The sequence below is a fragment of the Euleptes europaea genome, chromosome 12 (genome assembly GCF_029931775.1).
Source record: "Euleptes europaea isolate rEulEur1 chromosome 12, rEulEur1.hap1, whole genome shotgun sequence".
NCBI lineage: Eukaryota > Metazoa > Chordata > Lepidosauria > Squamata > Sphaerodactylidae > Euleptes > Euleptes europaea.
Window position 1 is genome coordinate 17,714,136 of NC_079323.1, and position 14,983 is coordinate 17,729,118.

The following is a 14,983-nucleotide window of genomic DNA, read 5'->3' on the forward strand; positions in this document are numbered from 1 at the left end:
TTCATTAATTAAGCCCTTTTCTGACATTTTAAGCCTGTACAACGAATGCATACAGGGAGGGAGCAGGTTTCTTGCAAGTTCCACCTCTGATCTATTCATGTTCATTGGAATGTCTTCATACAAGGTTCCTGGATACGGTGCTCTATGTATGATCAGGACCTCTGAAAAACTGGGGTTTCTTATTGTGTGGAATAAACCATATGTGTGTAGATCACGATGGAGAGCCAGCGTGGTGTATTAGTTAAGAGTGGTGGTTTGGAGCGGTGGACTCTAATCTGGAAAATCAGGTTTGATTCCCCACTCCTCCACATGAAGCCAGCTGGGTGACCTTGGGCTCTTAGAGCTCTCTCAGCCCCACCTACCTCACAGGGTGTCTGTTGTGGGGAGTGGGAGGGAAGGTGATTGTAAGCCGGTTTGATTCTTCCTTAAGTGGGAGGAAAAGTCGGTATATAAAAACCAACTCTTCTTCTCGCTGTGTTAGTCTGTCTGTAGCAGTAGAAAAGAGCAAGAGTCCCATAGCACCTTAAAGACTAATGACATTTCTGGCAGAATATGAGCTTTCATGAGTCACAGCACAGCTCAGAAGAGAGCTGTGACTCCCAAAAGCTCATACCCTGCCAGAAATTTTGTTAGTCTTTAAGGTGCTATTGGACTCTTGCTCTTTTCTAATGCATATGTGTGTAGGTTTGTAAGTATTTAAACTGTACACATTCACCCTAATGAATATATTTAGGTCAGGGGCAGATCTGGCCTCTGTGTTCCCTTTTCCTACTCCCTTTTGTGCATTCATACTTTTTTGTAACATCTGTTAAGGGCTTTAGTATAGTCTCAGTCAAGCAGCTCTAGTGCACGTGCTAAGGCTCTAAGGTACCCAAGAAACTCCATATGAGAAGAAGCTTCTGCATTCATTTCAGTGTCAAGGAAGCTCTGCATGCCCAATAAGAATACACATGTGGGACGTTCTCAGCACAGAAGCGGACAACCGAGCCCCTGCTCAAAAGGAGCTCCGCGTGCACAACAAAGCCCCATGGAGTTTTCCATTGGCATTAAAAGAACTGCTGGTGAGGGTAGGGTGGGGGTCTTACCTGGCACAAATTGAGGCCTTCACACTGTAGGCGTGTTGACATGACTTCCAGAAGTGATGACATCACGTTGTCAATGTTGTGAGAGACATTCTAGTATTTGGGCAAAAACTCTATGGAAGAAGCTGTTTTTACCATAAAGTTTTGCCCAAATACCAGAGCGTCTCCCATGTCAAAAAACAGCCAGGTTTATGTTTTTAACAAAGGATGTGCCTCTGAATATACTTGAGCCAATTTTAATAAACTTAAAATTAGCTATTCCAACTTGGTTTGGGAATATACAACCAAAGAAAACCCACCTCTCCTGGAATTCCACAAATAACCCAAAGTTCTCCCAGAATTTTGGGACTGTTTTGGGCTTCAGGGAGAGCAAAATGTGGCCAGGGTTCTTCCCCACTCCAATGGCCCTTCAACGTTTTTTTAAAAGGGGGAGGAAGGCATGACTTATTGATAGGATTGCTGACCTCCAAGTACTAGCTGGAGATCTCCTATTACAACTGAGCTCCAGCCAATAGAGATCAGCTCCCCTGGAGAAAATGGCCACTTTGGCAATTGGACTCTATGGCATTGAAGTCCCTCCCCAAACCCCACCCTCCTCAGGCTCCACCCCAAAAACCTCCCGTCGGTGGCGAAGAGGGACCTGGCAACCCTACTTACTGAGCTGGCTGGCCTCAACCCACTGGGGCTTCATCGCAGCCACCCACTGGCTCTTCCTTCTGTTGGCAGTGTAGTGGAACCCACCTGACCCTGACAGCAGGAGAACAACTGCTGGTCTGCTGCATGGGACCATAGCTGCCATCAGCCCTTCTTCAGCTGTCAGGATCCAGGAAGACTCCATTGACTGCTGCCCCAAAAGGAAAAGCCAGCAAGTGGCTGAAGTACAGCCCTGGAGAGTAGGGTTGCCAGGTCCCTCTTTGCCACCAGCGGGAGGTTTTTGGGGTGGAGCCTGAGGAGGGTGGGGTTTGGGTTAGGGGAGGGACTTCAATGCCATAGATCTCAATTGCCATAGTGGCCATTTTCTCCAGGGAACTGATCTCTATTGGACAGGGAGATCAGTTGTAATAGCAAGAGATCTCCAGCTAGTACCTGGAGGTTGGCAACTGGAGAGCCACCAGTGAGCCAGCACCTGCCAGCCTGGTAAGTCAACCTTTCTTCCTTGTTTCTCTTTAAAAATATGAAAGGAAAGGGCCACGGGGGCGGAGGATTTCTTTTTTAATTGCGGAAGAGGTTTTTCTACAGGGCATGGTTTTGGAGTGACAGAATTCCAGAATCCAAAAATTGTGCTCAAAAAATGACTAAAGCAGAAAAACACACGCACGCACACCGAACTTCTGGTATCCTGGAAAGCATACCCTGTAGAATTCCCCGAACCCACAATTAAATAGAAAGATTTTGCAGTGTATGCCTTTATTTTTAACTCTGTGAATTTTACCATCTTCCATGATAGACTTCTGTAGGACCAGGACGGATGCATCATTTCAGCTGACAGAGATTTACTTATGTCTGATCATTGTCGACAGATTTCTGCTTGAAGGAAACAATTTTGCAACACAATTCTTTTAAAATGTTACTGACAAACATTAAAATCTTGACTGGAAGAAGAATTTCATTTCTCTGTAATGTGGAAATCAGCTTGATGAACAGGCTTGCGGAGCAGCATATATAGAGCCATATAAAAGCAGTGTAAAACAAAAGTGTTTTTTACATGGCCTGCTAGATGTGACAAGGAATGCAATGTGGTAGATTTGGTAACCAATTTAAGCTTAATTTCAGAATATAAGAGACGCTTATAAATCCTCATTAACTTCTCCATTCCTTTTTTATGTCCATTTTTTTTTCTTGTTGTGCTGTGAAGTTGTCTATGGATATGGCTAATAACCCTACTAAATAACCCTCTCATGAATAGGCTTTATGGGGTTTTTTAATTACTGTTTTAGGACTGCCATCAGCCGTTGCAGCTTCCTCAAAAATGTAAGTAGAACTTTGTTTTTCCTTCCTGATTTTTAAGGGTAAATTTTGGCCAGGGTGAGTAGTTTCTCCTCCTAGATCGAATCTTTTTTTAAAAAAAAGATGGATTGGGGATCTGCTTGCTGTTAAGCAAAGCTTCTCAGTTAAGAGATGACGGACTCGATCCTAAATAGTCAGAGGACTTTTAAAATTTATTTATTTGTAATATTCCTTTCTCACTGAGACTCAAGGCAAATTGCACAGTATAGGTCAATATAATCGCTTCTAATAAGCAATGTAACAGGACTAGAATTACAGAAATCTGAACCAAAGCATAAGTATTATCTGTGATGTTTTAAACAATGCAGAAAATTATACTACATAAGAAAAACCAGTGCAATGAGAGTAGGATAATGCATATAGCAAACAGGTAATACATACTGTAAAGGTAAGGTAAAGGTTGTCCCCTGTGCAAGCACCGGGTCATTCCTGACCCATGGGGTAATGTCAAATCCCAACGTTTACTAGGCAGACTATGTTTATGAGGTGGTTCACCAGCGCCTTCCCCAGTTGTCTACACTTTACCCCCAGAAAGCTGGGTACTCATTTTACCAACCTCAGAAGGATGGAAGGCTGAGTCAACCTTGAGCCGGCTACCCGAAGCTGACTCCCGTCCGGATCAAACTCAGGTCATGAGCAGAGCTTTTGACTGCAGTACTGCAGCTTATCACTCTGCGCCACGGGGCTCTAAATGAATACATACTGTACACAGTGGTTTAGGCCACAGTTCCATTCCTTTGATAAAGCACCTTCCCAAACTGTTCTATATTGCTGTATTATCTCTATTATAATATAGCCCTATTACATCTTGATGAATTATGTTTTATACAGTTTGTGGAATGACAGAAGCATGGGAACCTTCCTGGCCTCTTCAGGCAGGCCATACCACAAGGTGGGGGCCACAACAGAAAGTCCATGTGTACAGGCAGTTGTTGATTTTGCCCATTTGCAGGGTGGCACTGGCTTTGTTTGTGATAGCCAGTACCTTGAAGTCAACCTGGTAACTGATGAGCAGCCAATAGAGAGACTACAGAATGTGTATGTTATGTAGGGTCCAATAACTGAGCTGTAGCGATATGTACTGACCAGAGTCTCCAAGCTGACTTCAAGAGCAGACCTATGTAGAGTGCATTACAATAGTTTAGTCTCGATTTTACCATGGCATGGATCCAGGTGGCCAGATCAGCTGAATCATGGTAGGGGCCATCGTCCAGGCCTTAGAAAGAAGCCTTCAGAGATTTGTGGGCAGGAATCATTAGAACAAAGGATAGAACTGTTAGGCCAGATTATCTTTGACATCAGTACTTAAAGACTAGGGTTGGTTGTGCTTGGCTGGTTTGTCTTACAATTCTCCCACAAATGTCCCGATGCTCTGTGGGGATTATGCATGATGTTCCCCTCCCTCGGGGCTCAGCTTGCTTCAATTCTGCGATTTTTCCGGTTTTTCCAATCCCTGTTTTATCCCAAAAATAAGTTTACTTCCAAACTTATCTTGGATGTGAGTAGGTGCATAGTTCAGCCACGGGTATATCTTCTCACATTCTGACATGCCCCTATTCTCCTACCCCCTCCTGCAACTCCTCCTTCAGCCAGTCTTCAGCCATTCCCTCACGCAAAGCCACAGCAAGGCATATCGGAGACAGAGGCGGCCCTGGTCAGTTCCTTCTCTATGCCCCCTTGCCACATTAAAAAACATTATTTCCCGCTGCTTCGATGGAATACTGATATATCATCCTAAATACTATTAAAAATTGCAGAGAGAGCCAGCGGAGGCTAGGATTGTATGATTGCTCTCCCCCTGCCCATGTTTGGGTGATGACTTACCCACAGAGGGGGCGAGCGAGTGCACAATCCTAGGCTCTGCTATGATGATATATCGGTATTCCACTGGAGCAGCAGGGGGGATTTTTTTAATGCGGCAAGGGGGCACAGAGAAGGAGGCTTCTATTTTAGTGTGTTTCCAAATTTTCAGCAGTATGTGTCCAAATGCAGAGATCCCCCCCCCACTTTCCTTTTGTGTGATTCAGAGGGATGAACGAAGAACTTGTCCATCTATTCTAGTCAATTTTAGCAGCGTGTGCACAAAGGAGAATCTCCCCCCTTTTACTCCTGTGGATGCAATTCTGTACTCCATTTTGGGTTGTAAAATGGCCACTCACAGGGGGGAGAGGGGTGTGGGGAGAAGGGAGGGGCAATGTTTTTTTGTCAGAGTAAGCACTACTGCCAATAACAATGCAGCATGTAAAGGGGCGGGGACTCAGGCACTTCCTGATTTCTCCTTGTGATTATGCTCTGCTCATGAGACTGTCCAGGACTTTCTTAACTACAAGCAACACCATGCATAAAGTTTTCCAGTCTCAGGATATAAAAGTGTGAGACAAGAGAGGGATGAACCAGGGACATACGAACCATGCATAAACGACCATTCTGGTCTGGTATGGAGTCCAGCACATTGATGCAGCCTGATTTGTACAAGGAAGGAAGCTACTGCATGAGCCAGTGTGGTGTAATGGTTAAGAGCAGTGGTTTGGAGCGGTGGACTCTAATCTGGGGAAACGGGTTTGATTCCCCATTCCTCCACATGAGCGGCGGACGCTAATCTGGTGAAATGGGTCGGTTTCCCCACTCCTCCAAAAGAAGCTTGCTGGGTGACCTTGGGCTAGTCACAGCTTTCTCAGCACCACCTACCACACAGGGTGTCTGTTGTGGGGAAGGGAAGGTGATAGTAAGCAGGTTTGAGTCTCCCTTAAGTGGTAGAGAAAGTCAGCATATAAAAACCAACTCTTCTTCATGGGCATAGTTTTGCTGGATGTACTTTGTCGGTACAAAGGGTACAGGATGGGGTTCAAAACTTTAGCTACGATCCATGAAAAAGTGAAGCATGCTTGATCCCTTTGAAATCAATGGGCTACGGTTCACCCAGTTGTGTTGGTTTGTGGCCATCTTGGCCATGCTTCAGCCACTGTTAATCAATTTTAAGACCCGCTTATTTCAGCACATGTTGAAATCACTGAAATGGACCGCACTATAAATTTGCTTTAACTTCGGTTGGATCACACTCCCTTGTATCCAGCTCCCAGGAGACCAGGTCTGAATGGACAACTCCAGTTCAGACATAACCAATTGTTTATTGAGGGGTTGCAGTGCTAAAATCCACTCTCTCCTTCTTCAATAGGTGCTGGCAGAGCTAATTGAATCAACCATTTATCTGGCTGGCACACACTTGTAATGTCTGCACACAGGAACATGCATGTTGTTTACCACAATATGTGAGGCTTTATGAATCAGTGCCTAAGCAAAGTATTAAAATCAGTGGGAAGTCACAAAATCAGTGGCCAGTAAAATGAGTGTATAGCTGAAACATATATCAACAATGAATATTTAGTTAGAGCACATTCTAGTCAGAGTAAAGGAGTTTTAAAGTCCCATTGATTTAACATACTTAAATCTCCCACTGAAGTTAACAGGGTTTAAAATTGCTTGAGGGTGGGGCTAGGTGGTTCTCTTGGCTAGTAGGGGTGTGTGTTCAGCTAAAGCCGAACTGGGGGGAAAAACCCCGAAAAAATACCCAAAAGAGGTTTTTACTGGTAAAAAATTGCAGCAATAAAGGGGATCTAAAAAAGCGGATCCCAAATAATGCTGATTTTGGGGGGGGCATTATTTTGGGCCTTTTTGGCCCTCCCTCCATTTCCCCCTCCATCCCATCTTCTCTCCCCCCCCCCTTCTTACTTGCTGGCTGACTCAGATCGCTAAAGTCCAGAGAGGGTGGGTGGCAGAGATCTGACTCAGATATCCCCCGCCTGCCCTCTCCACAGTCTGGAGAGGGCCAGTGGTGGAGATTTGACTCAGATCCCACCCACCTACCCTCTCTTCAGTCCAGAGTCCACGGACTTCAGAGAGGGCAGATGGCAGGGATCTGAACTCTGGGCCCCCTCTGAAGAGCACATGCACTTCGGAGGGGGCAGGCTGCGCAGAACTGACCACTGGTCTCAGTGGTGCCCAGAGTTCAGCTCTGCATGAACGTATTTTTTGGGTTCAGGTTTACTAAACCTAAAAAATTTCAATTATTTGAAAAAGCCGAATGGCTTGTATTCGGCTTTTTCAGCTTTTAAAAATTTCGCTTTTATTGAACCGAAACTCGAAAAATACCAGGGAAAAAGGTGTACAGCCCTATTGGCTAGTTTTTCATTAACAAATCACCCAGCACTCATGGGCTCAGCACAGGAGTTAAGTTTGTATATCAAGGGTCTCTAACTGGTAGCTTGTGAGCTACCAGAGGCTCACTGCTACAGAGTAGTTCATACATCGTTTGAAGACTTGGGAAAAGAATGGAAAAAGATCAGTTCAAGGCTTTATATATTCTTGGCTAATAGCTTCATTTCTCATACCCTTTCTAGTCCATGTTCAGTTTCTAGGACAGAACAAAACTTGGAAACATGATGGTAGGGGGCAGGGGGGAGTACCTTGGGATATTTTTCATTACTCAGAAGTAGGTCTCATTAAAGACAAGTTTGGTGACCCCTGCCCTATCCAGAAACACCAATACAGATAACAGGCAAAACTATAATAAAAAGTTACAGAAACCTTTATTTATCCATTCCACCTGCATCCAAATCCTTCTTCTGAGGATGAAGGATGTGGTTGGGACACATGCTTTGGGAAATATTGAGCTTTATTTGTAGTAAAACATAAAAGTTTGCATGCACACCCCCTCACACCCACACACACTCACACCCTTATTGGTGTGCTATAACTATTGGGCGGGGCCTTGTGTCCCAATTTTCTCCTTATCTAAGAACTCAGTCCCATAGGGAATCCATTTTTGACAAAGTTCCATACAAAGGAGCAGTGCCTTGACACTCTGTGTGAGAAACATTGACATGGTTCCACAGGTCCGTATGTGAATTAAATGGTTGCCAATTTACCCCTCTCCCCTGTCCCACAAGCCTTCAAAGTGACGTCTCCAGGGATGTAAGTGGATGCATGACAGCCAGCATGGTGTAGTGGTTAAGAGCGGTGGACTCTAATCTGGAGAGCTGGGTTCAATTCCACACTCCTCCACATGAAGCCTGCTGTATGACCTTGGGCCAGTCAAGGTTCTCTCAGGACTCTCTCAGCCTACACAGCGGCAAGCAATGGCAAACCATCTCTGAACATCTCTTGCCTTGAAAACCCTACGCCATAGGTCAGCTGTGACTTGACGGCACTTTCCACCACCATCAACGGGATGCATACATTGTTCATGAGTGGAATTATTACCACCAGTACAAGCACATGTTTGTATCCAGAGTTCATGATCTAATTATTAATACATCACCAGATAGATGAGTAGATACATGCATTTATGTATAGTCCTGCTTTGTTGCTGATACTCAACGTATTCTCATACAGCGCAGTAAGTCTTGGATTTCAAGCACACAAACACACACAGAGAATGGTTTCTACTTACAGCAAAAGCACACATGATGGTTGCCAAGAGGGTGACACTGAAAATGAACTCCCAGTTCCAAGCGATAGTTATATTGGCTGCAACATTTGCAAGGGCCCATCCTGCAATCCATCCTTCCTCCCATCACACTATAACTCTCCACACAAACACAGCTGCTTCTGGGAATGTGGAGTGGGGTGTGGAGACTCACAGCATAATTTTCACACTTCTATCATCTATCACATCCCACACACACACACACACACACATAGGCCATTTATGCATGGGAGGTTTTGCCTTGGATTTGCGGCCCTCTAGGTGCACATTTCCCCATGCAAATTCGTAAAACTCAAAAATAAGCCCCCATGTAGAGTTCTGAGAATTTGGATGGGGAAAATGTGCATCTATAGAGCGGCAAATCCATTGCAAAATCCATTGCATACACTTTTCCTCCAAGAAACACAGGGCAGTATACATGTTTCTCTCCTCTCTGTTTTATCCTCACAACTCTGGCTAGGTTGAGAGGGAGTGACTGGCCCAAGGTCATCCAGTGAAGCTCCTGGCTGGGTTTTGTTTTATGTGCTGGAAATCACATATCTCTATCCATGTATAAAATGTGAATTACCAGCCTGTACAGTCTCAGTTTGCCTCAGGGCCATGCAGAGAAGGGAGAAGGGGTTTAGCCTTCAATCTCAACTTGTGTTTGTTTTTTGTGGGTTTTTTTGTATTCAGAACTAGGAATCCATCACTCTACTATTAACATTTTGAAGGAAAACAGACACGTTCTTTAAAAACATGTCTTTCCCCCTTTTAAAATGCTAATATCAAATCAGGGAGCTCAGTTCTGAAGGTCAAAAATTAGTAGTGGATGAAAAACTGAATGCTCTCTCCCTCCACTGCATGGCCCTGATGCAAATAGAGGCTGCAAAAGCTTACAATTTGCATTTTATAAAAGCACAGAAATTTATGATCTTTGCCTCATCTTTTTTTCACCCTGACTGGGGATTTGAACTCTGGTCTCCCCAGCCCTATTCCAGTTCCATAACCCCTAAACTATACTGGTTTTGCAACATTTGCAAGCTAAAACAGAAGTCCCGTAGCATCTACAAGACTAACAGCCCATCCCTGAGGAGGGGGGGTGAAACCTCCTAGGAGGTGGCCTGACCCCGCCGCCTGCATAAATGCGTGTAATCATGCAATTACATGCACTTACACTGGCGGGGAGGAGCTGCCGTGGTGCAGGCCACAGCACAGAGAGGCCGCGCCGGTGCAGGGAGGCGTTCCAGGGGGAGGAGCCGCCGGTTAGGCAGCTCCCTATCCCCTTTCAGCCCGGTACGCCAGGGCCCGGAATGGCATTGCTGCATCTGCTTTTGAGCAGGCACAGCCTCGCTGTTCCCTATGGGCCAAAAAGCCCCACTTGAACGTTCAACGGCGTAGGCGAAACAGCTTAGGAAGAGGCGGTGCTGTGCTGTCATCTCAGGAATGGGCTGTATCAAGAGTGAGACAGGGGTTACTGTCACATGAACACGTGAAGCTTCCTTATACTGAGTCAGACCCTTGGTCCATCAAAGGCAGTATTGTCTACTCAGACCGGCAGCGGCTCTCCAGGGTCTCAGGCAGGGGTCTTTCACATCACCTACTTGCCTAGTCCCTTTAACTGGAGATGCTGGGGATTGAACCTAGGACCTTCTGCATGCCAAGCAGATGCTCTACCACTGAGCCACGGCCCCTCCCCTAGAAAGGCCATTTCTGGTGACATTCTCACAGCAATTCTGCTTTGGCCTTAGTGAAAACCTATGTGTGGGCACTTAACCAAAAGACTGCCATGTCTTCAAAAACTGAAGACTAAAAGGTCATATCCAGAACAGTCACTGGGTTAATCCAGAACCACAATATTCTGCATGAAAACAACTGCTTTCATTAGAACAATCAAGTACATCTTCAGCCTTCACGGATGCAATGGAAATGATGGAAACCATAAATCCACATCATACCCAAAGCTCTTTCTACAGAACTTCTACTTATTAGTCATCCTGTGATTGCCAGTCATTATTATCGATTATTTTAATACCACACCATCAATGGACATGGCACTGTACAGAGTAACATAAGCTCTTCCTACACCAGCGTGGTGTAGTGGTTAGAGTATCAGAGTAGAATCTGGGAAACCCAGGTTCAAATCCCCACTCTGGCATGGAAACATGCTGGGTGACCTTGGGCCAGCCACATACTCTCAACGTCAACCCTGGCAAGTATTTGGCTGGGAGACAGCCAAGGAATACTACAGGCAGGACATGGAGGCAGGCAATGGCAAACCACCTCCAAACGCCTCTTGCCTTGAAAACCCTATGGGGTCTCTATAAGACAGTTGTGACTTGATGGCAAAAAAAAAAAAAACCCAAGGAATGTGCAATCTCTTGGGAATGGGCTTCTGTTATAGAGATCTCACTGGCATAAGGGCTTCTGGCCACTGTGCCAGCTAGGCTGTATTTGCCATGCATCTGGTCCTCATTAAGGAAAAAACCCCACAGATGGACAGGGTAAGATTCTCTTCTAGCTTGCTATGCAATTGCAAGAAAGATGCTGAAATTCTCAATTCGCAATTTCCCAGAATGGTACTACAGCCTTCATTGGAAATATTCAAGGGATGGTTTTGGATTGTTGCTGGAAACAGAAGAGCTGGCACCCAACTGCTTAATTAGAAATCCATACTAAATATCTCTGGTTCAGCAGCAAACACTTCCCGGAACAAAGAAGGCAAATGAACAATTTCAGTCTCATTTTTGCTCTTCCTTCTTCTCCCCCTTGATCACGCACCATAATTAGGGCACTTATGCAAAATTACATTTGTCAGTTTGCCTGAGAAACGTAGCCTCGGAGGCTTTATCCACAAAGAGCAGACCATTATCACTCACGCCACAGCCGATAGCCCTGGCTTTTGAGTTGCGGGGGCAGACAAGCAATTACATTATCTGTAGTCACAATCTAATACAAATTTAACAGCCTCGAAAATTAGGCTTGGGTCAGTTCCACTTAGAGATAGTTTCCAAAACTCAGTAATTAGTTGGCAAAGATCTGCAGAGGACCCACCAAGAGTGTGCATGAAAGGCGAAAAGAAGGGTGGGGGGAGGACAAAGTAAGATGTTCCAAAGGAGATGAGCCATAAAAGTGCCTTCCTTGTATGGATGAGAGTTTTCAGTGAGTTGGCATCAGAAGAAGGTGAGAGGGGGATTGTTGGGATTAGATCAGAGAGCCACCTAGTACTGCAAGATGGTTCCAAAAGCATTCAGACAGGAGATCAAGGTGATAGTTTACACTCTTGTTGGCCCTTGGGTTGCCAGTCTCCAGGTACTAGCTGGAGATCTGCTATTACAGCTGATCTCCAGCCGATAGAGATCAGTTCACCTGGAGAAAATGGCAGCCTTGGCAATTGGATTCTGTGGCATTGAAGTCCCTCCCCTCCCCAAACCCTGCTCTCATCAGGCTCTGCCCCAAAAACCTCCCACCGGTGGTGAAGAGGGACCTAGGCAACCCTAGTTGGCCTCTCCCTCATTACAAGGATTCGCCTTATCTCCATCCACTCCTCCACAGTTGATCTCCCTCCTCCCCTCCTGTTGAGGATGAGAGGCTTTCCCTCCCCCAACTATTGGATATCTTCAGATTCCACAAGTATGTGATTTTGTCCACCTCTTCCCCCCTCCCCATGTATGAATGGCCTTGAGATCTTAATGGAAACTTCAGGTTCAAAAACAGCCTACCTCTGAATACTAGAGATGGGAGTCATGCTAGGGGAGGGGCACTAGGGAGTGGGCTAGGTGGGAATAAAAGGGGTGTTGCCAGGTCCCTAAATTCCATGGAGTAGATCTAGAGGTCAGTTTTGTCTGATGCGATCGTGTGTGTAAAGTGCGGTCAATTTGCAGTTGACTTACAGCGATCCTGGGTGGAGTTTTCAAGGCAAGTGATTAAGCAGATGTGGTTTGCCATTGCCTTCCTCTGCAGAGTCTTCCTTGAAGGGTCTCCCTTCCCAGTACCAACCCAGCTTAGCTTCTGAGATTGACAAGATCAGGCTATACTATACCATTCCACATCCCCTGATGTGATTGCCTATGGCATATTACACTGTATTGCTACTTAATGTAGATCATATGGAAATGATCCATCTAAAATTAAGCAAGTTTGTCCCATTGAGAGGGCTTAAATGAGACAAAAGCATTTAACAGGGCAATCGTAAACAGAGTTACATCTAGGGTTACCAGGTCCCTCTTCGCCACCGGCAGAAGGTTTTTGGGGCTGAGCCTGAGGAGGGTGGGGTTTGGGGAGGGGACTTAAATGCCATACAGTACAATTGCCAAAGCTGCCATTTTCTCCCGGTGACCTGATCTCTATTGGCTGGAGATCAGTTGTAATAGCAGGAGATCTCCAGCTAGTAACTGGAGGTTGGCAACCCTAGTTCCTTCTTTCTAAAGTAGGATTGCCAATCTCCAGGTGGCACCTGCAGATCTCTTTGCATTACAACTGATCTCCAGACAACCAAGATCAATTCCTCTGGAGAAAATGGCCACTTTGGCAATTGGACTCTATGGCATTGAAGTCCCTCCCCTCCCCAAACCCCGCCCTCCTCAGGCTCCACCCCAAAAACCTCCCATCAGTGGCGAAGAGGGACCTGGCAACCCTAGACTAGATGGACCACTGGTCTGATCCAGCAGGGCTCTTCTTTTGTTCTTATGATTGCACTGTAATTTTAGCTGGATCATTTCCCATATGTTTGTATTACGGACAGCTATGACTGTGTGGGGAGAGGCATGGTGTCTGCCATTTTGCTTGGTGTGTACCTGTGTAATTCACACCTTATTGCTACACTTTTATGTAGGTAGTAGAACTGTGTGCTCCAGCTTGAGGGAACTGAAATTTAAAACTCCAGTTTTGTACAGTGAACAATAACATCTCTTGACTGCTAAAGAAATTGAATCAAGGGCCTTTTATTTTACTGTTGACTTTAAACTTATGGGAAAGACACATCCATTTAAATTAGATATCCAAGCATCACTTTATCACCATATTGTAAACGTGATCGGCGGAGGGAACTGTTTTGGAACTTGTTTACAAAAATCACATTATTCTTATTTAAGAGCTAAACCATAAAGATGTCATTCCTAAACTGGGAGAGCAATGTTTCCCCCCAAATTTAAAAGTAAGGACATTTCCTCCTATCCACAGGGATGTTGCCATATGCAAATGAGAGGTTTATTTAGTGCATGGATAAAAAGAGCTTTTTTTTCCTCCCAAGTCTTCATTCCTTCTAACATCTTAACAGCTGTGCAGTTTCTTACGAAATATGTTTTATCGTTTCAAGAAATGCTGTTAACCTCGCAGTTTTAAAACTGAATGAACAAGGCCTCTTGGACAAATTGAAAAACAAATGGTGGTACGACAAAGGAGAATGTGGCAGCGGGGGAGGTGACTCCAAGGTTAGCCTCAATGTCACCACAAGCGGGTAAACAGTATGTCGAGTAATCGGCGCATCTGCTGGGACTCTCTTTCATGTCACAACCACCTTGGCCACGTCCCGTGGCACTTCTGATAAGTGCGAGAAGCAAAGTCCAGATGTATGCAATTACTGTCAAAGCAAAAATATTTGCATTCTTGGGAGTTCTTCGAGACAGACTGATTCGTGCGGGAGTCCAAATTGTGGGTTTCTCTTCTTATTGAACGCATGAAGTTGCCTTGTACTGAATCAGTCCCTTGTAGTGAATCAGACCCTTGGTCAAAGTCAGTATTGTCTACTCAGACCGGCAGCAGCTCTCCAGGGTCTCAGGCAGCAAAAGGTCTTTCACATCACCTGCTTGCCTAGTCCCTTTAACTCACTGGTTCCCAACCAGGGGTCCATGGACCCCCAGGGGTCCGCGAGAACTAAATTAAGGTCCGCGAAACAAAGTTATAAACCCATAATAAATGAATATTTTCAATTAAAAGTTCTCTATTATAAAAAATATATTCAAATATTATTCTAAGTTTAATGTTTAACTAACAGTTATGATTAAAGTTTATTTTCAAATTCTCGGAATTTTTATTTTGAACCTTGGGGTCCCTGCACCGAACAAAAAAGTCCTAGTGGTCCCTGGTCAAAAAAAGGTTGGGAACCACTGCTTGAACTAGAGATGCCGGGGATTGAGCCTGGGACCTTCTGCATGCCAAGCAGATGCTCCACTACTGAGCCACAGCCCCTCCCCCAGGCATTCTTCTTGCACGACTCCGAAAATTTACTTCTTCTCCTTTTAAGTTTTTCTTCTTCTCCCAGAACAAAGATTTCACTCCAAAGGCAACAGAAGACTAGTTTGGTGTACAGGTTAGCCAATCAGGTTCGGGATCTGGACGATCATTCGTGGAACTTGTTGGATGACTCAGGGCTGGCTACCCACACTCTCTCTCAGCCTAGCCTACCTTACAGGGTAGTTGTAAGGATAAA

General features: G+C 45.1%; 1 protein-coding gene across 5 annotated transcripts in view; it reads left to right on the forward strand.

The window, feature by feature from the left end:
* The window catches only part of GRIA4 (glutamate ionotropic receptor AMPA type subunit 4), a 254,524-nt gene that overhangs the window by 224,311 nt on the left and 15,230 nt on the right, over window positions 1-14,983 (forward strand). For 3 of the 5 annotated variants that reach the window (XM_056858902.1, XM_056858905.1, XM_056858904.1), the window contains exon 14: window positions 13,871-13,985. The exons of the other annotated variants lie outside the window; for them this stretch is intronic. In XM_056858902.1, the coding sequence (XP_056714880.1) occupies window positions 13,871-13,985 (115 nt within the window). The remainder of the gene's footprint in view (window positions 1-13,870; window positions 13,986-14,983) is intronic. 5 annotated transcript variants of the gene reach the window in all.